The sequence below is a fragment of the Pelodiscus sinensis genome, chromosome 22, assembly GCF_052426305.1.
Source record: "Pelodiscus sinensis isolate ZL-2025 chromosome 22, ASM5242630v1, whole genome shotgun sequence".
NCBI lineage: Eukaryota > Metazoa > Chordata > Testudines > Trionychidae > Pelodiscus > Pelodiscus sinensis.
In genome coordinates this window covers 3,397,447-3,424,824 of record NC_143073.1, presented here as the reverse complement: position 1 = coordinate 3,424,824, position 27,378 = coordinate 3,397,447, and the positions used below count along the sequence as shown (strand labels likewise).

General features: G+C 71.4%; 2 protein-coding genes across 6 annotated transcripts; both read right to left on the bottom strand.

Moving 5' to 3' along the window:
• Positions 1-242: 242 nt before the first annotated feature.
• RUSC1 (RUN and SH3 domain containing 1) lies at positions 243-18,946 on the bottom strand. 5 transcript variants are annotated; one of them, XM_075907961.2, is made up of 11 exons: positions 18,789-18,946; positions 14,745-16,229; positions 12,323-12,883; positions 10,572-10,670; positions 7,310-7,386; positions 6,888-7,062; positions 6,257-6,362; positions 4,029-4,075; positions 1,839-2,748; positions 1,325-1,450; positions 243-654 (listed from the first exon to the last, which is right to left on the bottom strand). In XM_075907961.2, the coding sequence occupies exons 2-11, from the start codon at positions 16,168-16,170 to the stop codon at positions 492-494; spliced, it is 3,690 nt and encodes a 1,229-aa protein (XP_075764076.2). In that variant the 5' UTR covers positions 16,171-16,229; positions 18,789-18,946; the 3' UTR covers positions 243-491. The 5 variants fall into 5 exon arrangements, with proteins under 5 accessions (XP_075764076.2, XP_075764074.2, XP_075764075.2 ...); XM_075907959.2 differs by having other exon boundaries at positions 18,677-18,943; XM_075907960.2 differs by lacking the exon at positions 18,789-18,946 and adding an exon at positions 17,189-17,453.
• Positions 18,947-20,821: 1,875 nt separating this feature from the next.
• Positions 20,822-27,325, bottom strand: FDPS (farnesyl diphosphate synthase). The gene is made up of 9 exons (XM_075907967.2): positions 27,116-27,325; positions 26,142-26,282; positions 25,965-26,045; positions 24,450-24,572; positions 24,107-24,195; positions 23,084-23,156; positions 22,852-22,929; positions 22,626-22,760; positions 20,822-21,220 (listed from the first exon to the last, which is right to left on the bottom strand). Exons 1-9 carry the CDS (start codon positions 27,236-27,238, stop codon positions 21,020-21,022), a joined length of 1,044 nt encoding a protein of 347 aa, XP_075764082.2. The 5' UTR covers positions 27,239-27,325; the 3' UTR covers positions 20,822-21,019.
• Between the last annotated feature and the right edge of the window lie 53 nt (positions 27,326-27,378).

Genomic DNA, 27,378 nt, shown 5'->3' with positions numbered 1-27,378 from the left:
CAGGTGCCCCAGGAAAGCAGGAGCCGCCCCGGGGGCCAGGAGCCAGCACGGGGGCTGCACCCCCCCCCCCCCCCCCATTCACCATGAGCCACCCACAGGCACCTGCGTTTCATTTGCACCTTTATTTCCCGGCCCGGCGGGGGGGGGGCACCTTGGGCTGGGGCTGGGGCTCTGGGCGCACAAGCCAGCCGGGGCAGGAGCGGGCAGCCGGGATGCTGGGGCGGGCGCGGGGGGGCTGGGGCGGGCGCGGGGGGGGCAGCAGCTGAGAACGCACAGAATACACGGGGGGGGGCGGGAGCAGGTGGGGAGGTGACAGGGGCTGCAGGGGGCGGGGGGGCCGACTAGCACCGCTGGGTGTCTGCCCCATGGCTGGAGCCTGCAGCGTGGCGCTGCCCCCCCCAGGCCAGACAGGTCCGGAGCCCTTCGCCCGGCCTTCCCCCGTCCCTCAAGCAGGGCAGGGGCGCTGCTGCATGCGGGTGGGCTCCCCCGCCTCAAATCAGCGAGGTGTAGCCCACGGGCACCAGGCCCGTGCTGGGCCCACGGCAGCAGCGGATCCAGTCCTCGTCCACGGTGGCCAGCAGCTGCAACACGTCCCCTTTCCTGAAGCTCAGGTGGTCGCCCGCCCCGGCGTGGTCGCACAGCGCCCGCACGGCCCTGCCGGCAAACAGACTGTTAGATGCGGGGGGGGGGGCTGCCAGCTGGGTGGGCGCTGGCCGGGAGGTTTTGTCCTATGACGGAATTCATGCCGGCAGCCTAGGGCGCGGGAGTCGGGTGACACAGGGCAAGGGGCCCGCCCAGGCCCAGTCACCATCGAGGGACCTGAGCCGTCAGCTGGAACCAGAGACCCCTTGGGACAGATGCAGCCCCCAGGGAATTAGACAAACCCCCTCAGAAATTCCCCCTCCCACAGCCCTCTCTGCAACTCTCAGACCTGGATTAGAAGGGGGCTGCAGGCTGGGCTTGGGACATTGACATGGCTGCATCGGTGGGCTGGGCTGGCAGGGGCTGTGGGGCGGGAGTGAGGGGCACCAGCAGGGCTGGGGGCCCAGGGCTGGGCTGGCAGGGGCTGTGGGGCACCGGCAGGGCTGGGGGCTCAGGGCTGGGCTGGCAGGGGCTGTGGGGCAGCGGCAGGGCTGGGGGCTCAGGGCTGGGCTGGCAGGGGCTGTGGGGCACCGGCAGGGCTGGGGGCCCAGGGCTGGGCTGGCAGGGGCTGCAGTCTTCTGGGTGGAAGACGACCATGGGGCCAGGCCCCAGCCCTGCCCTGGTGGGAACTCAGAAATGCAGCCACTTTGCCCGCCCCCGGCCACTGGCTTCTGCTGGGCACCTGGGCTGCTGGGGCGAGCCAGACGCTTTCTTCTCCTGCAGCTCCTGTGGCTCCGGCTTTTCGGGGGTTCCCCTCAGCCCCAGGGTGAGAACGTTGGCGGGGGGGGACAGCCAGCTGGAAGGCCTCCTGCCAGAGAGCAGAGGGGGGCGTCAGCCCCTGCAGGACCGACTCGGGGGGGGGTCCCCAGGCCCCATGTGGGCCCCCCCAACACCCTGTCCTATTTTCAGTGTCTGAAATCTGGACCCCCCCTCCCAGCCACAGCCCCCAGGGCCTGTGTAAACCACCCGACCCCGCGACACTGGGTGCTAGCAGGCGGGGGGAGGGCGCGGAGCGACTGACCCAGCAATAGAGGGGGCGGCTCCTTTCTGCACCACCCGGGCATGGGGGGTTGTCAGCACCCCCCCGCCCCTCCCAGGCCCCGCACCCGGGGCTGGACCAACGGCCTGTGGCCGAAGCTGCTAACACCCCAGGCCGCTTGCTGGACACAGTTCAGGGGCCCAGCTCCGGCACTGACCTGGACTTGGCTGCACCGGCGTTGGGGCCAGCAGGGAGGCCTCGGGCAGGCAGGCAGGGGGCCCCAAAGAGTCGGCCCAGCCAGCTGGGGGGCAGAGGCGAGGCCCCCGGGCTCCCCCCAAGGCCCGGCTCCTGGGACACAGGCAGGCAGCTCTTGCTGGCAGAGGGCTCCGGCGGCTCCGGCTCCCTGGGGCCCGCGCGTCCTGTGGCCCCAGCTTGCAGCAGCTGCTCTTCAGCCTGGGCCTTGCTGCAGGGTGTCGGATCCACACCTGCTCCCCCAGGCTCGTTCGCAGAGGCCTGGCTGGAGCCGTGGGGCGGAGCCGCCAGGCCGGAGCTGGCCCCGGCAGCCCCCCGCCACGTGGTGCCGCGGGCAAAAGGGACCCGTTCCTTCCTGGCCGTGGTGTAGACCTGGGAGGCCTGGCTCAGCTGCCCCCACCAGCCGCCCCGCCTGTCTCCTGCGTCCTGCGGGACAGGCCGGGGGCCGAGCTCCGGCTCGGGGGGACGCTCCGCTCCCAGAAGGGCCTGGCCGAGCTGCTCCCCCCACCGCAGCACCTGCCGGACGCTCTGCTTCAGGGAGCCGCCCGCCGGGGGGCTGGAGGGTGGCCTGGTGGCTGCGGCGCTTTCCTCCGAGCCCCCCCGGATGGCCCCCCCAGGGCCATGGCAGGGCAGCTCGTGCTCTGGGCCGGCGGCCCCCTCAAGCCGGTCACCAGGGCGGGCAGGGGGGGAGTCCGGGCGGGGGGGCAGGGGCCGCAGGGCCACGGGCAGCTGGGGGGGCTCGCCGAGCAGGTCGAGGTGGAAGGTCAGTTCCGAGAGGGGCTGGACGAGCAGCAGCAGCTCCCGGGCCAGGTGGGGGAAGGCGCCTTGGCTCAGGGAGAAGAAGGCCGTGGGCAGGTAGAGGACAGAGACGACGCCTAGGAGACACGGGCAGCGCTGGTGAGTCAGCAACCCCGCCTCCCCACAGACCCCCCCAGAGCCCCGCCTCCCCCAGCCCCCACAAACCCCCCCAGAGCTCTGCCTCCCCCAGCCCCCACCCCAGAGCCCCACCTCCCCCAGCCCCCGCAAACCCCCCAGAGCTCCGCCTCCCCCAGCCCCCACAAACCCCCCCAGAGCCCCGCCTCCCCCAGCCCCCGCAAACCCCCCCAGAGCCCCGCCTCCCCCAGCCCCCACAAACCCCCCCAGAGCCCCGCCTCCCCCAGCCCCCACCCCAGAGCCCCACCTCCCCCAGCCCCCACAAACCTCACCCAGAGCCCCGCCTCCCCCAGCCCCCGCAAACCCCCCCAGAGCCCCGCCTCCCCCCAGCCCCCACAGAGCCCCGCCTCCCCCCAGCCCCCACAAACCCCACCCAGAGCCCCGCCTCCCCCCAGCCCCCACAAACCCCCCCAGAGCCCCGCCTCCCCCCAAACCCCAAAGACCCCCCCAGAGCTCCGCCTCCCCCAGCCCCCACAAACCCCCCCAGAGCCCCGCCTCCCCCCAGCCCCCACAGACCCACCCAGAGCTCCGCCTCCCCCAGCCCCCACCGCAGAGCCCCACCTCCCCCAGCCCCCTCAAACCCCTCCCCAGAGCCCCGCCTCCCCCCAGCCCCCACCGCAGAGCCCCACCTCCCCCAGCCCCCTCAAACCCCTCCCCAGAGCCCCGCCTCCCCCAGCCCCCACAAACCCCCCCAGAGCTCCGCCTCCCCCAGCCCCCACAACCCCCCCAGAGCCCCGCCTCCCCCAGCCCCCACAAACCCACCCAGAGCCCCGCCTCCCCCAGCCCCCACCCCAGAGCCCCACCTCCCCCAGCCCCCTCAAACCCCTCCCCAGAGCCCCGCCTCCCCCCAGCCCCCACAAACCCCTCCCCAGAGCCCCACCTCCCCCAGCCCCCACAAACCCCTCCCCAGAGCCTCCAGAAACCCCTCCCTAGAGCTCCCACTGCCCAAGCGCCCCACAAACCCCTCCCCAGAGCCCCACCCCCCAGCCCCCTTGTCCCTCACAGCTCCTAAACCTCCCCCCCGGAGTCCTCACCCCACAAAGTCCCCCACGTCACGGAACCACCCGCCTGGGCTCCCCACATCCCAGCGCTCCCGGGGGCACCAGGAGCTCTCCTGGGTCGGTCACAGGCAGCCCCTGGGGACAGGGGCAGGACGGGCTCCTGGAGCCCACAGGAGGAGCCCCAGCAGGGCAGGGCCACGGGGCCCCAGCAGGCCACTCACCTGGGCTGCTCTGCAGGTGGGCGAGCCACTGCTCCAGCTGCTTGATGCTGAAGGAGACAGAAAGGCCCAAGCTCCAGCGGCTGAGAGCAACAGCCCCAGCCTGGGCCGTGCCGCCCCGCACCCCCCCTGCCCCGGCTCCTTCCCCCCCAGCCTGGGCCGTGCCGCCCCGCACCCCCCCATCCTGCACCCCCCCTGCCCCGGCTCCTTCCCCCCCAGCCTGGGCCGTGCCGCCCCGCACCCCCCCCACATCCTGCACCCCCCCTGCCCCGGCTCCTTCCCCCCCAGCCTGGGCCATGCCGCCCCGCACCCCCCCATCCTGCACCCCCCCTGCCCCGGCTCCTTCCCCCCCAGCTTGGGCCGTGCCGCCCCGCACCCCCCCATCCTGCACCCCCCCTGCCCCGGCTCCTTCCCCCCCAGCCTGGGCCATGCCGCCCCGCACCCCCCCATCCTGCACCCCCCCTGCCCCGGCTCCTTCCCCCCCAGCCTGGGCCGTGCCGCCCCGCACCCCCCCATCCTGCACCCCCTTTCCCCGGGTCCTTCCCCCCCAGCCTGGGCCGTGCCGCCCCGCACCCCCCCATCCTGCACCCCCCCTGCCCCGGCTCCTTCCCCCCCAGCCTGGGCCGTGCCGCCCCGCACCCCCCCATCCTGCACCCCCCCTGCCCCGGCTCCTTCCCCCCCAGCCTGGGCCGTGCCGCCCCGCACCCCCCCATCCTGCACCCCCTTTCCCCGGGTCCTTCCCCCCCAGCCTGGGCCGTGCCGCCCCGCACCCCCCCTGCCCCGGCTCCTTCCCCCCCAGCTTGGGCCGTGCCGCCCCGCACCCCCCCCCACATCCTGCACCTTCCCTGCCCCGGCTCCTTCCCCCCCAGCCTGGGCCGTGCCGCCCCGCACCCCCCCATCCTGCACCCCCCTTTCCCCGGGTCCTTCCCCCCCAGCCTGGGCCGTGCCGCCCCACACCCCCCCATCCTGCACCCCCCCTGCCCCGGCTCCTTCCCCCCCAGCCTGGGCCGTGCCGCCCCGCACCCCCCCCCACATCCTGCACCCCCCCTGCCCCGGCTCCTTCCCCCCCAGCTTGGGCCGTGCCGCCCCGCACCCCCCCATCCTGCACCCCCCCTGCCCCAGCTCCTTCCCCCCCAGCTTGGGCCGTGCCGCCCCGCACCCCCCCCCACATCCTGCACCTTCCCTGCCCCGGCTCCTTCCCCCCAGCCCGGGCCGTGCCGCCCCGCACCCCCCCCCCACATCTTGCACCTCCCCTGCCCCGGCTCCTCCCCCCCCAGCCCGGGCCATGCCGCCCCGCACCCCCCCACGTCCTGCACCTCCCCTGCCCCGGCTCCTTCCCCCCCAGCCTGGGCCGTGCCGCCCCGCACCCCCCCACGTCCTGCACCTCCCCTGCCCCGGCTCCTTCCCCCCCAGCCCGGGCCGTGCCGCCCCGCACCCCCCCCCCCCCCACATCCTGCACCTCCCCTGCCCCGGCTCCTCCCCCCCAGCCCGGGCCGTGCCGCCCCGCACCCCCCCCACATCCTGCACCTCCCCTGCCCCGGCTCCTCCCCCCCCAGCCCGGGCCGTGCCGCCCCGCACCCCCCCCCACATCCTGCACCTCCCCTGCCCCGGCTCCTTCCCCCCCAGCCTGGGCCGTGCCGCCCCGCACCCCCCCCCACGTCCTGCACCTCCCCTGCCCCGGCTCCTTCCCCCCCAGCCTGGGCCGTGCCGCCCCGCACCCCCCCACGTCCTGCACCTCCCCTGCCCCGGCTCCTTCCCCCCCAGCCTGGGCCGTGCCGCCCCGCACCCCCCCACGTCCTGCACCTCCCCTGCCCCGGCTCCTTCCCCCCCAGCCCGGGCCGTGCCGCCCCGCACCCCCCCCCCCCCCACATCCTGCACCTCCCCTGCCCCGGCTCCTTCCCCCCCAGCCTGCACCTCCCCTGCCTCAGCCCACCCCACAGCCCATCTGAACTTCGCCTGCCTCAGCTCTTCTGCCCCCCCCACCTACACCTGCCCTGCCTTGGCTCCTCCTACCTGCCTGCACCTCCCGTGTCGGCTCCTTCCCCCCACGCCCCGCGGACCATAAACAGGAACATGGCCAGAGACGGGCCCAGGCCAGCGCCACCCACCCACGGGAGCGCCTGTGAGCATGAGGGGCCCCGCCCACGCCCACATGAGCACAGAGAAGGGCTCCGGGACACCAGCAACGGCCCCTTCCCGGGCCCGGCGCCCCCCCGGGACCTGGCACTTACTTGAGCAGGCCGAGGACGAAGGCCTGGAACCGCTGTCGGGTGCTGCGCAGGGGAGCCAGGCGGGACACCTGCCAGTAGAGCGCGTGCAGGGGCGGCGCGCCAGGGCCTGCGGGGCGGGTGCCACGGAGCCAGTCAGCCGCCTGGCGGGATGGGGGGGCCGGCAGGGAGGCCTGGGGGCCGTGGACCCAGCCCCATGCCCCTCCCCACAGAGCAGAGCCCTGTTTGGGTCGGGGGGGGCAGCCGCTAGCGCTGCTGGGCCCCCGGCCAGCCCGTCTCGCGCCCGCCCACTCAGCCCAGGGGCTGCCCGGCGGAGAGGCCACGAGACGGGTCCCTGAGGTGCGGAGGGGGAGGCTCCGGAGTCCCCGTCCGTGGCCCGACCGCTGGGGCGGCTCTGGGGGCCAAGACTTTATTTGCATGTTCATTTGCATAATGACTATGCAAATAAAATGCTACCCATCCGCCCACAGCTTGCGAAGGGGTTTGCCGGTCCCGGTGTCAAACCGGTTGGGAACCGCCGCCCTGGAGCAACCTGCGGGTCCCGGGGGTGCGCCCAGGTGTCCCCCTCGGGGGGAGGGATCTCGGCGCAGCGGCCCCCGGCCAGGCCAGCCCCCTCCCGCAACACCCCACCTACCCCGCTTCACCGAGGCCTCCACCACGCTCCAGGGCGAGCTCCTCCTCTGGCCCGTGATGACGTCCTTCTGGAAGGGCTTCAGCCCGTCGGCCACCAGGGCGTAGAGCGCCGGGCAGAGGCCGCGCTGCAGCAGGGAGCTCACCTCGGGGCTGAGCCGGCTGTCGCCCAGCTGCGCCTGCAAGCAGAGGGGCAGGGGGCGGTTTGCAGGGGCGAGGAGGCGGCGCCCCTGCCCCTCCCCCTCTTCCCTGAGAGCGGGCAGGGCGGGGGGGGCTCCTCCTGTCCTTGGCACCCCCCCCCCCCGGCTTCCACGGAGGACGGGACAAGCCGGCCACGGCCACACAGCCAGCAGGGGGGGGTTCCCAGGCAGCTGCCACCGGACCCACGGCCCAGGCCACAGACCCCAGCCCTGCCCGGGGCGTTACCTTCCGGACCAGGCTCCTTGCCGTGCTGAAGTGAGCAATGATCTTCTCCACCGCGGCGCTGAGGGCAACCAGCAGGGCTGCGACGGACAGAGACGGGCACATCAGGCCTGGCCGAGTCCCACGCGACCCCCCGCCACGGCCATGGAGGGCAGCCCTGTATCGCTGGGGCTAGACTGCAGCATGCCACACACTGACCCCTCTGCCCCGCAGTGCCCCCTGCTGGCTACAGCCAGACCTCCCACCGCCCCACCACAGCGCCCCCTGCTGGCTACAGCCAGACCTCCCACCGCCCCACCACAGCGCCCCCTGCTGGCTACAGCCAGACCTCCCACCGCCCCACCACAGCGCCCCCTGCTGGCTACAGCCAGACCTCCCATCGCCCCACCACAGCGCCCCCTGCTGGCTACAGCCAGACCTCCCATCGCCCCACCACAGCGCCCCCTGCTGGCTACAGCCAGACCTCCCACCGCCCCACCACAGCGCCCCCTGCTGGCTACAGCCAGACCTCCCATCGCCCCACCACAGCGCCCCCTGCTGGCTACAGCTGGGATCAGCCAGACCTCCCACCGCCCCACCACAGCGCCCCCTGCTGGCTACAGCCGGGATCAGCCAGACCTCCCACCGCCCCCACCACAGCGCCCCCTGCTGGCTACAGCTGGGATCAGCCAGACCTCCCACCGCCCCCACCACAGCGCCCCCTGCTGGCTACAGCCGGGATCAGCCAGACCTCCCACCACCGCACCACAGCGCCCCCTGCTGGCTACAGCCGGGATCAGCCAGACCTCCCACCGCCCCCACCACAGCGCCCCCTGCTGGCTACAGCCGGGATCAGCCAGACCTCCCACCGCCCCCACCACAGCGCCCCCTGCTGGCTACAGCCGGGATCAGCCAGACCTCCCACCGCCCCCACCACAGCGCCCCCTGCTGGCTACAGCTGGGATCAGCCAGACCTCCCACCGCCCCCACCACAGCGCCCCCTGCTGGCTACAGCCGGGATCAGCCAGACCTCCCACCACCCCACCACAGCGCCCCCTGCTGGCTACAGCCGGGATCAGCCAGACCTCCCACCGCCCCCACCACAGCGCCCCCTGCTGGCTACAGCCGGGATCAGCCAGACCTCCCACCGCCCCACCACAGCGCCCCCTGCTGGCTACAGCCGGGATCAGCCAGACCTCCCACCGCCCCACCACAGCGCCCCCTGCTGGCTACAGCCGGGATCAGCCAGACCTCCCACCACCCCACCACAGCGCCCCCTGCTGGCTACAGCCAGGATCAGCCAGACCTCCCACCTCCCCACCACAGCGCCCCCTGCTGGCTACAGCCGGGATCAGCCAGACCTCCCACCGCCCCACCACAGCGCCCCCTGCTGGCTACAGCCGGGATCAGCCAGACCTCCCACCACCCCACCACAGCGCCCCCTGCTGGCTACAGCCAGGATCAGCCAGACCTCCCACCTCCCCACCACAGCGCCCCCTGCTGGCTACAGCCAGGATCAGCCCCATCCCCAGCCAGCTTCCCCACCCCGCAGTGCCCCCTGCTGGCTACAGCCAGGATCAGCCCCCCTCCCCAGCCAGCTCCCCCACCACAGCGCCCCCTGCTGGCTACAGCCAGGATCAGCCCCATCCCCAGCCAGCTCCCCCACCCCACTCCCCGCAGTGCCCCCTGCTGGCTACAGCTGGGATCAGCCCCCCTCCCCAGCCAGCTCCCCCACCCCACTTCCCGCAGCGCCCCCTGCTGGCTACCACCAGGATCAGCCCCCGGCCCCAGCCAGCTCCCCCACCACAGCGCCCCCTGCTGTCTGGGACACAATCGAGCCCCAGAACTGGTGTCACTCCTGCTGCACCAGCCCCAGCAGTTTCGGGCCTTGGCCAGCAGGTTCACTGGGTGGGGGGTGGGGGGAACACGGGGCATTGCCATGGGAACCGCTGTCACTTTCGCAACTCAGCAGTCTAAGAATAAAGGTGCAATGGCAACGGGCAGTGACCATGGCAACAAGCTGGGGAAGATGAAAGGTGTTTGTGGAACCCGGGGCCTCCCCCGCCCACCTGGGCGCCACGTTTTCAGGCTGGGCCGCGCCCCCTGCTGGACAAGACTGGGAACATGATCCCCAAGGATGCTGCCCGGAGCACCCCACCACCACCGCACGGGCCAGAAAGGTGCCACGGGCGGGATGCCACTGCAAGCCCAGCCAGTGCGTGGCCGAGCCTGCGACTGGACGACCACGCTAGGGCCCCGTTCACCACGACCGGATCTAGCTCTTTGCTGAGCCCAGGCGCACTTTGGCCATCACAGCATCATGGGGCGGTGAGTTCCCCCAGTGCCAAGCAGCTGGCTTAGCATGGGAACAGGTTAGCAAAGCGAGCCGGGGACGGATCCACTCCCTGGGAGGAGCTGTAACAGGGACTGTCCGACTTAGGAGAGAAATTACGAAAGGTCCGGGGCCACGTGCCCAGAGAAGTGTTAGTTACCCCTTCACAGCCCACCAGAACCAGGGTCGCCCAGTGAAACGGCCAGGCAGCCGGCGTAACACACACTCCGGGAAGAACTTCGCACAACACACAGTCAACCTGTAAACACCGTGCCAGGGACGCGGTGCGGGTCAAAAGCGGGACTGGGTTCCGAGGGTACTGGAGACATTCCCGGAGGAGAGAACCATCTGACGAGGGGCGGGCGAGGGCTGGGGCAGGGCGGGCGAGGGGCGGGCGAGGGGCGGGCGAGGGGTGGGGCAGGGCAGGCGAGGGGCGGGCGAGGGGTGGGCGAGGGCTGGGGCAGGGCGGGCGGGGGGCGGGCGGGGGCTGGGGCAGGGGCAGGCAGGGGGGCGGGCGAGGGGCAGGGCGGGCCGGCCGAGGGATGGGCTGGGGCAGGGCGGGTGAGGGGCGGCCAAGGGGCAGGGCGGGCCAGCCGAGGGGTGGGGCAGGGCGGGCGGGGGGCAGGGCGGGCCGGCCGAGGGGTGGGCGAGCGCTGGGGCAGGGCGGGTGAGGGCCGGCCGAGGGGTGGGCGAGGGCTGGGGCAGGGCGGGCGGGGGGCAGGGCGGGCCGGCCGAGGGGTGGGCGAGGGCTGGGGCAGGGCGGGTGAGGGCCGGCCGAGGGGTGGGCGAGGGCTGGGGCAGGGCGGGCCGGCCGAGGGGTGGGCGAGCGCTGGGGCAGGGCGGCCGAGGGGCGGCCGAGGGGTGGGGCAGGGCGGGCGGGGGGGGGCAGGGCGGGCCGGCCAAGGGGTGGGCGAGCGCTGGGGCAGGGCGGGCGAGGGGCGGCCGAGGGGTTACCTTTCTTCTGCTCCCACAGACGTTCACTGGCTCGGTCGGCATTTGCCATCCAGTGCGGGCCCGTCCCTGGCGCGCCGGCGAAGGACTGAGACTGTCGGACTAGAAAGAGAGCAGAGACCCGGGCTCAGCCCGTCGGCGGGGGCGCTGTGGCACAGGGCCAGGCTCCGCACCCCCTGCCACCGCCGTGGCCCCCGGAGCTGGCAGGGGCCTTCCCCAGAGCCTTTCTGTGAGCAGCCAGACCAGCCCTGGGAAAGGGGGACAGTCCCTTGTTCACCCTTCTCTTGGCTACAGACTACAGCAATGGGGCTGGGACGTCCCTGGCAAAGGAAACTAGGGGGCAGAGCCGGGGGGCACCCAGCCCCGCCCAGGGTGAGGGGGCAGAGCCGGGGGGGTCACCCAGCCCTGCCCAGGGTGAGGGGGCAGAGCCGGGGGACCCCGCCCGGCACTGGGACTTGGGGCGCTGAGCTGGCAGCACCTGGGCTCAGCAGCTGTTCCCGACCCGCCCAGCCCCAGGCTCCAGGAAGCGCCTGCCCCGGCTCAGCAGCGGCTGCGGGGAGGCAGGGCCGGGGGAGGGGCAGCCCAGGGCAGGGGCCCCCGGCCAGGGGTCGGGACTCACCTCCAGGCCCCACCGGCCTGGCCTGGGACACTGACAGCAGCTGCCGAGGCCCCGGGGGCGGGGTGCCCGTGCCCAGCTGACTGGGGCTCTCCAATGGGGAAGCAGCAGGGCCCCAGGGCTGCATGTCGGGAGGGGCACGGCAAGGGGGGCCCATCGCCCTGCCCCGGTGCTGGGCCGGGGGGGGTCGGGGGGGCACAGCCATAGGGCCCATCGCCCTGCCCCGGTGCTGGGCCAGGGGGGGTCGGGGGGGCACAGCCATAGGGCCCATCGCCCTGCCCCGGTACTGGGGAGCCGGAGGGGACATGGCCATAGGGCCCATCGCCCTACTCCAGTGCTGGGCGGGGGAGGGGATCGGGGGGGCACAGCCATAGGGTCCATCGCCCTGCCCCAGTGCTGGGGGGTCGGGGGTCACAGCCATGGGGCACAAGGCCCCAGGCTCTGCCAGGCAGGGCTGAGAGAGCAACAGGGCACAGGACAGTGGGACGGAGGGACAGACAGGACAGACAGACGGACGAAGAGAGGGAGGGGAGGGGAGGGGGAGCAAGCACAGAGACTGCAGAGGGCAGGGTGCCTGGGCACAGAGTCTCGCAGGACCCCTCCCCCGCCCACGCCCGCTTCCCGCTGCTCCGAGCCCCCTTGGGCTGGGTGTGGCCGCGGTTTGGCCGCCGGGGCACGAAGGGGCAGAGCTGAGCCAGCCGGGAGCCCCAGGGAGATCCGGCCCGGGGACGAGGCAGCCAGGTGGCCCCCGCATGGCACAAGTTGGCCTGCGCGGGGCACCCCTCGGAGCACCCCGCAGCGGCAGGCACATGCCCTGGGGGCGGATCGTGTACCCGCATAACAGGGCAGGGCAGGGTCCCCACCGCCCCGGTGGGAGCCGAGGCCCAGGCAGGCGAGGGGACAGGCCCGTGCTCAGACAGGCAGGCAGTGGCAGAGGAAGGGAATTAACCCTGGGTGTCCCGAGTCCCAGGCTCGCGCTCCCCACCAGGCTCCCCTTCGTGCCCCACTACGCAGCCTCCGGATCCCTGTGCACGGACCCCCGGGGAACCCGGCCTCCAGCCACAGGCCCCATCCGCTCCGCCCGGCGAGGACGAGCAGGGCTCAGCCGGCCAGCTGGGAACGGGAAGGGGCGGCTTACGTTGCTTGGGAGGTCCTGGCTTCGTGGCCCCTCTGCTCTGCTTTCTCTCAGGGGGGCGCGCCCCCGAGCGGGCGCCCGCCTGCCTGTGGGCACATGCCTCGCCCCAGGGCGCCTCGGGGACCTGCTGGGAGGGGAAGGCCAGAGTTGGGAAGGTTCTGCTTTTGGGGAAGAGCGGGGAGAAGAGCACGGACAGCTCCGGGCTGGCCAGGAAAGGCAGCACTGCCCGGTGAGGCGGGGAGTAGGCCCCTATGGGGGACAGGCGGACGGGAAGCAGCTCTGCCGGGGACAGGGGCCCCGAGGCTCCCCCCTTCTTGCTGGCCAGGAGGCAGACTTCGTCACAGGACACGGTCTTCAGCCGGGGCCGGAGGGCCGGGGGGAAGAGGGCAGGAGACTTTAGCTCAATGCTCTCCAAGCTGGAGGTGAGAGAGGGGAGCCAGGGCCCGGGAGGCGCCGCCAGGTCCGGGCTGGAGCAGAGAGGCTTCCCCTGGGCCGAGAAACGCAAGAGCAGAGGCTGGAAAGGCAGCAGCTGAGGCCTGGGGCAGCGAGACAGGGGAGAGCCAGCTGCAGGCAGGAACGTGGCAAAGAAAGGCAACCAAAACCGGGGGCACGCAACAGGAGACACAGCGGGGGGAGGACGGGGGCGGGGGGACACAGCGGGGGGAGGACGGGGGCCGGGGGACACAGCGGGGGGAGGACGGGGGCCGGGGGACACAGCGGGGGGAGGACGGGGGCCGGGGGGACACAGCGGGGGGAGGACGAGACCAGGGTGGAGTACAGGGGTGGGTGAACAGTGGGGGGAGAACAGGGCCGGGAGGACACGGGGAGGGGGGAGAATGGGATGGGGGGAGGAGGTACAGGGGCAGGGGGGAGAACGGGGGCCAGGGGTACACAGTGGGGGGGAAAATGAGACCGGGGTGCAGTACAGGGGTGGGGGGGACAGTGGAGGAGAATGGGGCCAGGGGTACACAGCGGGGGGAGAATGGGGCGGGGGGACACACAGCGGGGGGACGCAGAGGCAGATATGTGGGAGGGAGAACATGGGGGTGGCAATCAAAGTAACCAGGAAGCGGAAGAGGGAAGGGGCACCCCCAGAAATCCGAGCCAGCCATTCGCAGGGCAGCAGCGGCAGGGCGGCGGGGGGGAGGAGAGAGAGATGGAGAGACAGTTAGCACCGAGTCACAGCAAATCCAACCACCTCGCACCCCCGACCACACCCGGACTCGCCTGTGCCCTGTCGCCGGGCGGCCTGCAGGGGGCAGCGCTGGCCCCAGCCTGGCAGTGGCCCGTGTCCTTGGGAAAGGGGCAGTGGGGGCCCAGCCCAGGGGCCCAAGGGACAGGAAGAGGGAGGGAGGCGCCAGGCCAAGCAGCAGAGCTCGAGGGACCCCTGGAGGCAGCCCGGCGGAGCAGTCCTGGCGTGCCCTGCGCAGGGCCAGCAATGTCCCATGCTCCCTAGAGCCTCCTCGGCTTGGCTCAGCCTCTCCGGGGCCCGCCCAGCGGCCATCACAGAACTGAGGCCTCCTCCAGCCGCCCCAGGGGAGCCAACGGGCACCGGGACCGCCCAGCCCGGGAGGGAGCAGCCCCTGCGGGTGCACTCAGCCCGGCTCTGGGATTCCCTGCACCGGAGCCATTCCTGCCCAGGGAAGCCCCTGCAGCCCCCAGATGGAAACAGCTGCCCCCCACCCCACGCAGGAGCCCATTTCATCTCACCCCAGGCAGCCTCAGCAAGGCCTCACGCCCAACCAGGCAACCGAGGGCATGTCCGAGGGCCCCTGGGCAGCAGCTGCTCAGGGACCCCCCAGGGCCAGACTCCCAGGTGCACCCCCCATGGCCTTGGAGCCTACCGGCATGCTCTGTAGCCAAGCACTCCAGCCCCTGGTGCCCAGCACGGGAGGGGGAAGGGAAGAGCAGCAGGGAGGGGCGCACGGAGCAGCTCGAACTAGGGGGGCGAGGAGGGGACTCCTCTCCCCAGCAGAGGGGCTCGGTCTCCTGCAGAAATCACCCGCACTGCAGAGCAAAGAACGGGCCAGCTCGGTGCACAGATGCAACATGCTTCCCCCCTTCACTCTGCCCGCCTGCTCCCACGCCTACCCCCCCCGCCCAGCCCAACGACCCCCTTCTGGGCATGTTGCATGCAAGCCGCCTCCGCCAGGACCCTGCAGCACCCCCCACCCCCAGCCCTGCAGCCTGCCGAGAATGGGGCAAGAGGAGCAGCAGGAAGAGCAGCAAGGGAGGGGGGAGGTTAGTGATGGAGACGGTGGGGAGGCCAGGATCAGGGGGAGGAAACCCCCTGGACAGGCTGCAGCTGCGTCCCCAGGGACCAGAGGCCTCCGTGCATGGGGCAATGCCCAGCCAGCGGGCACGGGGAGAGGTGCCCCTGGAGCAGAGGAGGGGGAAATGCCATGCAAGTAGCTGGTGCCCTTACCCTCCAAGCAGGCTGGCTCTTCTCTCCTGGCCTCCCCTGATGCCCAGCGTTCCCCCTCCGGTGCCCGGAGCATCCAGCCCAGCACCCGCTCCTCACCGCCAGAGCCAGGCTCCTGTCTCCGCAGGACGTAGCCCTCCAGGGGTCGCCCCCCTTCCTCCGAGTCCCCCGGCAGCCCCTCTGGGACAGGCGGCAGCCCAGGTGCCTGGGGGCTCTCCCTACGTGCCAGCAGGTGCCCTCCCGCTGCTTCCTGGGGCTCGGGCCACCCCTGGGACGCTGCCCTCTCGCCCAGCTCCCCGGCCAGCTGGCCCCTCTGCTTGCTGGTGGCACTGCGGTACCGCAGCTCCTTGAAGGTGGTGACTTCCCTGCGGCTGCAGCCGGGGGGCTTGGTCGGCGGGTCGGGCTGGAGCGGGGGCCCAGGCGGCACTGGGCCCCCGGCGCTGAGCTCGGCACAGGGCGGCAACTCCGTGTCGGGGGAGAAGACAATCAACCAGTCGCTTTGGTCTTTGGCCTGCAGGGGCGGCAGCCCAGACGGGTTCCTCTTCCGCTTCTGAGCCAGCTCGTGGAAGGAGGTGATGGTCTTCCGGGCGGCCTCTCCCCTCGGCTCTCCAGCGGGCACCGGGACTTGGCACCGGCTCTGCGCCTGCAGCCCCCTCTTCGCCCTCGGGGGCACCGGCGGGGGCCCCCCACGGGAGCTGGGCTGCCCGGGGGCTGGGGCAGGCAGAGCAGCCGGCTGGGAGCTCAGGGCAGGCAGGGCGTTACAGTTGGCGTCCAACTGGGCAGAGACCCTGGCGGGGAGCGGCTCTGCCACCGTGCCCGGCCCATCCCCGCCGGGAGAGGCCGCGTCATCAGACAGGGAGCCGAGCAAACTTCCGCTGCCCAGGCTGTCCGGGCTCCCCTGGGCCCAGGGATCCGGCGGCTCTTGTCCCTGGAGGTTGAGGTTCGCATCTCTCCCGGCAGACGGCTGCCCCTTGCCAGTCGGGGAGGGAGCGTCCTTCGAGGGGCAGCGCCCGGGGGACGGGGCCTCTCCGCGGGGGACGGGCTTGCAGTACACCGAGACCGGGGTGTCGTCCAAGCTGAGATCCGAGCAGCTGCTGACCGAGGAGGACGAGGGCTCGGAAGGGGAGGCCGCCTCCTCCTCGCCGGGCAGGGAGGGGAAATGCACCGGGAGCCCCGGCGGGGGGCTCGGCCGCGGGTGGGCCGTGCAGCACCGGCAGGGCGCGGAGGTGGTGTTGGAGTTGGCGTCCACTTGCTCCGGGAGGCCTTGGCTCTTGTCCCAGCAGGCGCTGCAGCCCGTCGGCTCCCCCGGAGCCAGGGGGACGGGGCCTTCCTGGAGCTCGGGGCGGCGGGAGAGGTGCAGGCCCAGGGAGATGTGCTGCAGGTGGATGTGGTTGAGGTTGCCCAGTAAACCTTTCCTCGGGGACAGCATGGTGCCGGCGGGCAGCTCGGCCCTGACCCGGCTCGCTCCCCGCACGCAACGCCGGCTCCCTGCAAAGAACAAACCGCTCGTCAGCCGCCACGGGGGGGTGCCAGGGGACCAATCTCGGGGGGGGGCCGAGCTGGGCAGCTCAGCTAAAGAGAGCAGGGGCGGGGTGCCAGCCAAAGGGGCGGGGTCTAAGCCACAGGGGCGGGGTCTAAGCCACAGGGGCGGGGTGCCAGGGGACCAATCTCGGGGGGGCCAAGCTGGGCAGCTCAGCTAAAGAGAGCAGGGGCGGGGTGCCAGCCAAAGGGGCGGGGTCTCGGCCTCAGGGGTGGGGTACCAGGGGACCAACATCTGGGGGGCTGAGCTGGGAGCGCTCGGCCTCAGGGCCTCTGGTGCACGGCGGGAGCGTAGGCCCCTCCCAGGGGCTGCGGCTGGGAGATCGGGTGGAACCGGGAGAGAGGACATTGAGGACAAGGAACTAAAAGGATTCCCAGGCCGTGACATGGGTCCAGTGAGGGAACCAACCCCTCTGGGAGCCCCGTCACCCGCTGGGAATTCCCCCTGGACTGTGTCCAGCTTAGGGCTCTGCCGGGCCTTCCCGGCTGGGTAGGGCCTGTCCCCGGTGGCTCTGACCAGGGGTCCCGGGCGCTGTTGCCGTCACACGGGCTGGCAGGGCGGGCGGGGACCCGCAGCGGCAGCAGGACGGAGTTCCCGGGGCCAGCGCTCGCCAGCCAGCGACTCGGCGACAGGCAGCCAAGGAGAGGATGCCCTTGAAGGCTCGGTCTTGCCGGGCAGGCTCCTGGGCTGTGTCCAAAGGGGCATGCTGGGCGTGGGGGTGCTGCGGGCAGGGCAGGGGAGTCGGGTGGCCCCCCCACGGGCAGGCCGCGGCGAGGACAGCGCTGGAGCACACAGGGAACCGAGGTGCCACCGCTGCCGGGGAACGCAGGACCCGCGCCCCGTGGGAAAGCAGGTGGCATCCCCTGCCCGCCCCAGCGCCGCCAGGCCCAGCCCCCCATTTCCTTACCCCTCCCCTCGGCAAAGCCAGCGGCTGCCAGGGCTCTGCGGCGAATACGCGCTCAGCGGGAAGGGGCCTCGGGGAGCTGGCCGGCCTGGCGCGCGCAGCGCTCTGCTCAGCGTTTGGGGGGGCCCCAGCCCTGGCCCACCCCCACCAGCCTGATGGTGCCAGCCCCCACCTGTAAGCGGGGACAGGGGAACCGGAGCTCTCCGGCTCCTTCGCCCCACCAGCCCCTGTGCTCGTACCACCCCCCCCAGCCTCCACGCCTGCCCTCTCCCCGCTCCCCCCCAGCCTCCACGCCTGCCCTCTCCCCGCTCCCCCCCCAGCCTCCACGCCTGCCCTCTCCCCGCTCCCCCCCCAGCCTCCACGCCTGCCCTCTCCCCGCTCCCCCCCCCAGCCTCCACGCCTGCCCTCTCCCCGCTCCCCCCCAGCCTCCACGCCTGCCCTCTCCCCGCTCCCCCCCAGCCTCCACGCCTGCCCTCTCCCCGCTCCCCCCCCAGCCTCCACGCCTGCCCTCTCCCCGCTCCCCCCCCAGCCTCCACGCCTGCCCTCTCCCCGCTCCCCCCCCTCTCCCCCCCCCCCAGCCTCCACGCCTGCCCTCTCCCCGCTCCCCCCCAGCCTCCACGCCTGCCCTCTCCCCGCTCCCCCCCAGCCTCCACGCCTGCCCTCTCCCCGCTCCCCCCAGCCTCCACGCCTGCCCTCTCCCCGCTCCCCCCCAGCCTCCACGCCTGCCCTCTCCCCGCTCCCCCCCCAGCCTCCACGCCTGCCCTCTCCCCGTTCCCCCCCAGCCTCCACGCCTGCCCTCTCCCCGCTCCCCCCCCAGCCTCCACGCCTGCCCTCTCCCCGTTCCCCCCCCAGCCTCCACGCCTGCCCTCTCCCCGCTCCCCCCCCAGCCTCCACGCCTGCCCTCTCCCCGTTCCCCCCCCAGCCTCCACGCCTGCCCTCTCCCCGCTCCCCCCCCCAGCCATCAATAATTCACAGGGAGGGATTGGTTCTCATGCCGACCGCAGTGCCCAGCCTGGCCCTGCTGGACCCTCTGCCATGCCTGGCCCTGCCCAGGGAGGGGGGAAGGGGGGGGCTCCGTGGCCCTTTCCAGCCATTTTCTTCTGGCTGGGTGGGTCCCGTGTCACCGGGGGGGGGGCAGGGACTGGCTGGCTTGGGGGGAGGCAGCTGAGGCCTTTCCCCTCTGGGGCCCCTGGCTTGGATCCGGGCCCCTGGTCGGGGCGGGCCCTTGGGGGCTCCCCAGGACAGGAGCTGGGGGATCTCAGACCAGCTCAAGCCGGGCTGCGGGCACCAGGGTCGCCCCACCCTAGGAACGGGAGGGGCTGGGGCAGGGGGAGGGGCAGGGCAGGAGGGTCCCAGACCCCCAGCTGCTGTGAAACGCGCCGGGCCCTGCCCCCCCCCCAGCCTGGCTGCAGCCGCTCGGGACAGTCCGGCGGGGCGAGCAGAGACCCCCCGAGCTCACCGCGCGGGGCCGGGAAACGCCCCATTGCTCACCTGGGGGGCTGCGGGCTCCCCCCCCCGAGCCCAGCGCCGGAGGGGCGGGTCCGACCTGGGGGGCAGCTGCAGCCCGGCCGGGGGCTCCGGGGCCGCGCCCAGGGATGCTCACCTGGCTCCGGGGCTCTGCGGCTGCAGCGGATCCGCGGCTCGCCCGCTGCAGGGCGGAGCCAGCGCCGCCTCTTAACCCGCCGGGCGCCGCCGCCAGCCCGCTCCGCTGGCAGCCCCCCCCCCCCCGCCTCCTCGCTCCCAGCCCCTCCCGGCCTGCCCCCCCCCTCGCTCCCAGCCCCTCCCGGCCCGAGAACCTCCCCCCCAGCCCCCCTCGCTCCCAGCCCCTCCCGGCCCGAGAACCTCCCCCCCAGCCCCTCCCGGCCTGCCCCCCCCCTCGCTCCCAGCCCCTCCCGGCCCGAGAACCTCCCCCCAGCCCCTCCCCGCCTGCCCCCCGCCTCCTCGCTCCCAGCCCCTCCCGGCCCGAGAACCTCCCCCCCAGCCCCTCCCCGCCTGCCCCCCCCGCCTCCTCGCTCCCAGCCCCTCCCGGCCCGAGAACCTCCCCCCCAGCCCCCCCCCGCCTGCCCCCCCGCCTCCCCCGCTCCCAGCCCCTCCCGGCCCGAGAACCTCCCCCCCAGCCCCTCCCCGCCTGCCCCCCCGCCTCCCCCGCTCCCAGCCCCTCCCGGCCCGAGAACCTCCCCCCCAGCCCCTCCCCGCCTGCCCCCCGCCTCCTCGCTCCCAGCCCCTCCCGGCCCGAGAACCTCCCCCCAGCCCCTCCTCGCCTGCCCCCCCCGCCTCCTCGCTCCCAGCCCCTCCCGGCCCGAGAACCTCCCCCCCAGCCCCTCCCCGCCTGCCCCCCCGCCTCCCCCGCTCCCAGCCCCTCCCGGCCCGAGAACCCCCCCCCAGCCCCTCCCCGCCTGCCCCCCCGCCTCCCCCGCTCCCAGCCCCTCCCGGCCCGAGAACCTCCCCCCCAGCCCCTCCCCGCCTGCCCCCCCGCCTCCTCGCTCCCAGCCCCTCCCGGCCCGAGAACCTCCCCCCCAGCCCCTCCCCGCCTGCCCCCCCGCCTCCCCCGCTCCCAGCCCCTCCCGGCCCGAGAACCTCCCCCCCAGCCCCTCCCCGCCTGCCCCCCCGCCTCCCCCGCTCCCAGCCCCTCCCGGCCCGAGAACCTCCCCCCCCCCCCCAGCCCCTCCCCGCCTGCCCCCCCGCCTCCCCCGCTCCCAGCCCCTCCCGGCCCGAGAACCTCCCCCCCAGCCCCTCCCCGCCTGCCCCCCCGCCTCCTCGCTCCCAGCCCCTCCCGGCCCGAGAACCTCCCCCCCAGCCCCTCCCCGCCTGCCCCCCCGCCTCCCCCGCTCCCAGCCCCTCCCGGCCCGAGAACCTCCCCCCAGCCCCTCCCCGCCTGCCCCCCCGCCTCCTCGCTCCCAGCCCCTCCCGGCCCGAGAACCTCCCCCCCAGCCCCTCCCCGCCTGCCCCCCGCCTCCTCGCTCCCAGCCCCTCCCGGCCTGAGAACCTCCCCCTCAACCCCCACCCGGACAGAGAACCTCCCCTCAACCCCCACCCCCTCCCGGCCCGCCCCCCTCCCGCCCGCTCCCAGCCCGTCCCGGCCCGAGAACCCCCCCCCAGCCCTCTCTGCTCACAGCCCCGGCCCGGGAACCTCCCCCCCCCCCAGTCCTCTCCCTGCCTCCTCGCTCCCAGCCCTGACCAGGACAGAGAATCTCTCCTCTCCCCCCCTCCGGGCCCCTCCCGGCCCAGCCTCCTCCCTCACAGCCCCCACCCGGACCAAGAACCTTCCGCCCGCAGCGCCCTCCTTGTCCAGGAGCCTCCCCCCAGCCCCATTCCTGCCTGGCACAGGACCCTCCCTTCCCTGCCCCCTCCACTCACAGCCCCACCCCAACCATCCAGGAACCTCCCCCCCCACCCAGCCCTGCGCTCAGCCTTTGGCCCGAAGCCTGTGCCCAGGGAGTCCCCACAGCCCTGTGTTCTGGCCTGGCCAGGGTCCCTCAGGCCAAGAACCCACAGAAGCTCAGTGGGGCCCCCTCCCCCGGGGCCAGCTCCCCTCCCCCCACAGCCAGCTGTGCAGCAACAGGGTGTGTGTGTGTGGGGGGGGCTCCCCTCTACCCACCTGGGTGCAGCCTCCCCAGAATCAACACAGGCCGCAGCCACAATAACTTAGATTTATTGGGCCAAGCTTCTGCCATCGCTGCAGGCCTGGCTCAGTGCCAGCCAGGCTCGGGCAGACGCTGCCCCAAGGGCTGCCCCAGTGGCCGTCTGTCCGTGGGGAAAGCAGCACCTTGCCCCAGCCGGCAGCTCCCCTGCCAGAAGCAGGGCCCCGTGGGCGGAGCCAGCCCCCCATCTCCTTCATTTCTGACGCTTGTAGATCTTCTGGGCCAGGCCAAGGAAAATGGCTCTGGGGAGCCGGCTGGCATGTTTCTCCACCAGCCCCTCCAGGCGGCGGTAGCTGTTCTCCTCACACTCCTGGTAGGCGGCCCTCAGGCCCACAGCCTCGTACAGCTCCTTCACCTTGGCCACCTTCGCCGCGTCCTTTTGGCCGTAGTTCTCCTGGAAGCCAAGGAACAGGGTCACATCAGGGCCAGCCCAGGACGGGGCGGCTGGCTCCCAAGACCAGCTGCTCCGGGAACCAGCAGCCACCCTGGTTCTGGGTTCCACACCCTCCTGCCACAGGGCTCAGCTCCACCCTTCCCTCTCTTTCTTCGCAGCCTGGTGCACGCAGCCAAACTAATATTTTAGCGCGTCCTCGTCCGCCTCGCACGCTCTGTTGTGCAAGGTTCCTTCCCTCTTGCTATTCCCTTAGTCGCTCCGTCGGGTCTGATGTGCGCCGTGGAACTGTCCGGTGCGAGTGTGAAAGGCTTCCCCCATGCCCGGGGGGGGGGGGGGGGGGCAAGAAGCGGGAACCTTCAAGATCACCAGGAACCACCCCTGGTGTCCGAGGCTGAACTGAATTAGCAGCATTGACAGAGCCCGGAGACAGGCAGAGCGCCCCCAAGAGTGACACACACAGGAGATGCGGCTGGGAAGCCTGACAGGGTCATCAAAGAACAACTGCGGGAAACGTGGAGATGAACACCCCAGGGGAGGGAGGACTGATATCTATACAGGGGCACTGACATCTATGCAACGGGGGGCTCTTGCTGTTGGGGTTCGGTTCTGCAAGCCAAGCCTCGGAGGAGCCTCGAATGGCCATCGAAAGATGCCGACTCCTCACTCAGTCAGCCTTGCCTGGCCAGTACCTATTCGCGCTGCTTTTCATGTCGTTTCAATAAACGCAGCGTGTTGCCTTTCCCCCTGAAAAAGATCTCCTCTGCGTCTTATAAGCATATGAGGAATACATTTTGTTACGTGCACCGAGGCATGGGGGAATGTGCACCACCCGCAGAAACACACACCTAGGCTGCATCTACACTGGCAAGATTTTGCACAAAATCTTGCCGCCTGTCTACACTGGCCGCGAGTATTTGCGCAAGAACGCTGACATTCTAGTGTACGAAATCAGGGCTTCTTGCGCGAATACACTGACGCGCCCGCTCAGGGATAAGTCCCCTTGCGCAAGTATTCTTGTGCAAGAGGCCAGTGTAGACAGGCAACATCAATTTCTTGCACAAGAAACCCCCTATGGTTAAAATGACCATCGGAGCTTTCTTGCACAAGAGAGCGTCTACACTGGCACGGATGCTTTTGCGCAAAGGCACATGCCAGGACAGATGCTCTCTTGAGCAAATACTTTTAATGGAAAAACTTTTCTGTTAAAAGTATTTGTGCAAACTCATGCCAGTGCAGACGCAGCCCTGGGCACTGGGTTAAAGCCGGGCGGCAGAGCAATCTCTGGCCCTGTGCACGGTGAGCTTTTGGGTACAGAGCCGCAGCGCGCGTCCCTCCCCCCCCCCGCTCAGGCTAGGAGAACAAAGCTGGAGCCAAGCAGGGCTGCTCCCCCCCAAGCTGCCGTTACCTCCAGCAGCTGCCTCTGCTCCGGCGAGACGCGGTGCAGACACTCCACCACCAGCCAGCTGCACTTGTTGTCCTGGATGTCCGTGCCGATCTTACCCGTCAGGCTGGGGTCCCCGAAGCAGTCGAGGAAGTCGTCCTGTGGGCAGAGAGCCAGGTACAGGGCTCCGGCCTGCCAGACTCCCGGCCCCAGGCACCCGGAGCACCCGGCGCAGGGAGGCGCCTCCTACCTGGATCTGGAAGAACTCGCCCATCTCCAGCAGGATGGCTCTGGCGTTGGCGTGCTCCTCCTCACTCTCGATGCCGGCCTGCCGGGCGGGAGGGGCTGAGACAGCAGCCGGTTTGCGGCAGCACCTCCCGCCCTGCCCCATCCCTCTTCCCTCCCCCCGCTCCTCAGACACCGGCTCCCCCCCCCGGTGCTGCTGGGACCCCCCTCGCCACCTGCCGGAGAGGGACACTCACCATGTACATGGCTGCCGCCACGGGCAGGTAGAAGGAGTAAAAGGCCGTCTTGTATTTCACGATTGCTTTGTACCTGCCAGACAGGAGCCACCTTCAGGAACGCAGGCCCCTGGGTCTGGCCTGGGCCGCTCCCCGGGGGGCAAGCCAGGCTCCCCGTCCCGCTCCCCAGCCTGAGGCCACAGTGTCCCATCTCCTGCTGGCTTGGAGGGCTGCTCGGAGCCCCGGAGCCAAGCTCCCCTCGCCCACCCGCGGCCCCGCTCCACAACTCCCCCTCCCTCCCAGCTGCAATCAGGAGGCTCAGACAGGGTGGAGTGGGGGAAGCCCCTGGGGGCAGGGAGATGAGTGGTCACTGGGGGGGGCCCTGCCCCCCCATCTGCAGCCTGACGGGACTCTCAGGCGGCAGGTAGAACTGAAGGTCTATTGGTTCATGAGGACACAGCGTAGCACTGACGTGTGACAGGCACCAGGAGCAGCCAGGACAACCCACCTTAGGGGTAACGGGGCCCAACCATTCTCCAGCCCCCCTCCACGAGCCAGCTAAAAACTAACTCCCACCCCCACCAGCGTCACCCACCCCTCTAGACAGCCCCCCCCTTTGTCCTGCTTCCTGGGTGAAGTGTCATCTGCTGAATCGTTCACGGAGCTCGGGTGACAGGAAGCTGGGGCCATCCCCTACGGGTCCCCCCTCAGGAGTCCTCCCCCAGAGACCCGGGCACTGCACGTGCGCGCACACACACACGCGACAGTAGGAATCACACGCAGCTCAACAAAGCACCCAACGAACGCACAACCAGAGCAAACGCCGCGGCTACAACAGCGAACGCAGCCCCCACGGCGTCACACGAGCACCCCCTGGCACAGGGGAAGTCAGCGCCTCTGGATAAGCCGCTCCTCCTGCAGGGGTTTCCCCAGAGCCGTGGGCCTGGCAGGGGGTGGGCACCCCACTCTGACCCCCCCCCCCGTTACACCTCACGGCCCAGAGACTCCAGGCCCCCCCGGGCAGAGCTCCGCCCCCCACCTCACCTCTGCACAGTGAAGCGACTGAGGTCGATATGGCCAGGCGGCGCGGTGATGAGGTCCAGGGCCTGCCCCAGCTCGGTCTGGTAGGAGGTCTGGGGACAAGAGATGGTTTGGACCCAACGCTCCAGGACAATGCTCACGCTTGGAGAGCCCAGGGGGCCCCTAGCCCACGGGGAGCCCATGGGCCCCCCCCATCACTGAAGGGAGGGGCAGGAGTTGCCAGCTCCGTCCCTGCCCCCCTCCCCTCCAGGGACTTTCCAAGACCACAGCAGAGAGACTTGACCAAGGTCAGAAGGGCCTGCAGGGGCGGGGTGGAAGACCTGGGGGGCCCCGGAGCCAGCCCCACCTGCAGGAAGAGCTCCAGCAGGTTCAGGTAGTAGGGCCGCCCCCGGCAGTATTTCTTCAGCAGCTGGTAGATACAGGCCTCGAGGAGGAAGGAGTCGTTCACGGCATCCAGCCCAATCCCCTCCTGCAAGAGAAATGGGGCAGGTTACCCCGCAGCAGGGTCCCCTCTGAGGCGTGCGGCTGCGCGGCCACGCACCAAGAATCTGCCTCCCGCCCGCTCCTCAGCGGAGCCACGGGGCTGCCCCACCCCAGCAGCAGTAGGGCAGCCACCATATGGCCCTGGCTTCAGCTTTTCCCCGGGGTTACAGCTGTGGGCCATGTGATGGGCAGCCCTGGACGGGGCCGGAGGCAGCGGGCCGCGGCAGCTGAGGCCACGTGGTGGGAAGCGAGGCCACGAGACTTACACCCGTGGGAAATGCTCCCTGGTTGGTGGAAAGAGAATCCGCTGGATCGGCAGGGGGTTGCCTAGAGATGGCTTGCGCGTGCGCTCCGAGCGGGGAGGCCGTGTTCATTCTTTCCAGGTTTCTGGGTGAGCCTCCAGACAGTTTATTTGTCAAGGACCCAAGATACATCAAACCCGATCGTTTCTGCTGCTCTCAACCCCGTGGCAGAAGCACCCCGCGTACGCTACCGCCGGCAAGAATTCCTGGTTTTGGAACCAAGCTGCAAAACTCAGGTTACGTCTTTGCCCAACGCAAACCTTATTTTTACCACAGAACAGCGGCTCTCAGGGCAATTCATTTGGAGGTTTTATTTCGCAGCGGTACCGTCTGCACAGTGGCGAGTCGACCACTACAAAACGCTTGATCTGTAGGTAGCGTCTGTGGCATGGTGGGGGGGCTGTCTGCTCTGCGACCCGGGGTCCCCCTGCGCTGGGATGGGAGAGTCTCACTGACTCTCCCACATGTGGATTAACCCAGACACCCAGGCTCAGCCCCCCAGGGAGAGAAAAGGGAGGGAGGCGGAGACCAGCACCTGGCTGGGGGGCAGGCCTGGGAGGGAGGCAGTGGCTGTCTGGGAAGCATGAAGAGAAGAGGCCAAGCAGGGGGCCTAGGGGCGATGGGCCCCTAACCCTAGGATCTGAGGGATCCTGGCCCCTGTAGCCACATCACACTGGCTGTGCTGTATCCTGCAGGAACAATAAACCCCTCTCTAGTCTACAACGGGCGGAGTCTGTTCTTGCTGCTACGGGGGTGCAGGAACGGGGGAACCCCGACTGTATCGTCACAGCATCGTCATAAAAAACAAACAGGGACAAAAATAATCATAAAAAACACCCAAACGTGGCTCAGACCCTCGGCCGCTGAACCCCCGCACAAGCGCACGGACTCCATTTGGGCGCACAAGACCAAACTCACTCCGCTCCTGGATGGGAAATCTTAGCGGGGCCGCCCAGCAGGCTCTGCCATCCTCATCCTCACCCCCCCCCCCGCTTCCGAGAGACTCCTCCGCCTCTCCCCCATTCCCTCCAACCCCACCTCCCCAGTGCCCCCCCCCAACCCCTCCGCCTTGGTACCTGCTTGTACCAGCACGGCTGGCCCCGGCGGGTGAGGGAGTCGTCCATGATGTCATCAGCCACCAGAAAGAAGGCTTGGAGCTACAGGAGAGGGAGGGAGGCGATAAAGGCCCATTATGGAGCGTTTGCCTCCCCGAATCCCACCCAGAGGCCAACCCATCCGGAGCGGGCGCTTACCAGCTCGATGCACCAGCCCACGGTCAAGGCACATTGGAAGCTTTCTGGGTCCTGCCGCTCGGGCTCCACCAGCTCCCGGAAGGCGGCCAGCAAGGTCAGGCCTCGGTTATACTTCCCCCCAGGGGCGTTGTACTCCAGGACCTGGGGAGGGCACGGGGGGAAGGAAGCTGACTGTGATCCCACAAGGCCTCACCCCACAGCTTCCTGCCCACGGGGCCGCGAGGAGTCGTCGTGCACCTCAGCGGCCCTGCTCAGGTATGGGGTTGCCATGGGGCAGAGGGACCAGGTTAGCAGCCCTGCCTCGGGTGCCCACATCCTGGTGGCCCTACCAAGATATGGGGCTGCCGTGGGGCAGAGAGACCAGTTTAGCAGCCCTGCCTCGGGTGCCCACATCCTGGTGGCCCTACCAAGATATGGGGCTGCCATGGGGCAGAGGGACCAGTTTAGCAGCCCTGCCTCGGGTGCCCACATCTTGGTGGCCCTGCCCAGGTATGGGGCTGCCATGGAGCAGAGGGACCTGTTTAGCAGCCCTGCTTCAGTTGCACACGCCCAAGGAGGCCCTGCCCCGGCATGGGGCTGCCATGGGGAGAGGGGCCAGTTTTGCAGCCCCACCTCGGGTGCCCATGTCCTGGCAGCTCTGCCCAGGTTTGGGGCTGCCATGGGGCAGAGGGGCCAGTTTAGCAGCCCTGCCTCAGGTGCCCATGTCCTGGTGGCCTTACCAAAGTATGGGGCTGCCGTGGGGCAGAGGGGCCAGTTTAGCAGCCCTGCCTTGGGCGCACAGAACCCCGCCTCCCTGCCCCGATATGGGGCTGCCGTGGGGCAGAGGGGCCAGTTTAGCAGCCCTGCCTTGGGCGCACAGAACCCCGCCTCCCTGCCCCGATATGGGGCTGCCGTGGGGCAGAGGGGCCAGTTTAGCAGCCCTGCCCATCCCGGCGCCCGTTCACTCTGGACCCTACCGACGGCGGCGCCCTCACCTGCTTGAGCCTGGCGAGCACGTCGGCCAGCTCGGGCTGCGGGGGCCCCGGCGCGGTGAGGTCCCGCACCAGGCGGGGGAAGAAGGCCAGGAAGGCCGCCCGGTCCGCCGCCGCTCCGCTCATCGCGCTGTGGCCCGCCCGCTCCGGACCCGCAGCTGGACGGTCGGAGCGAGCCGCGCGGCGCGCTGGGACTTGTAGTTCGAGCGCGGCCAGAGCCGGCGCCACCCTGCCGCCCGCGGACTACACTTCCCAGCGTGCCGCGC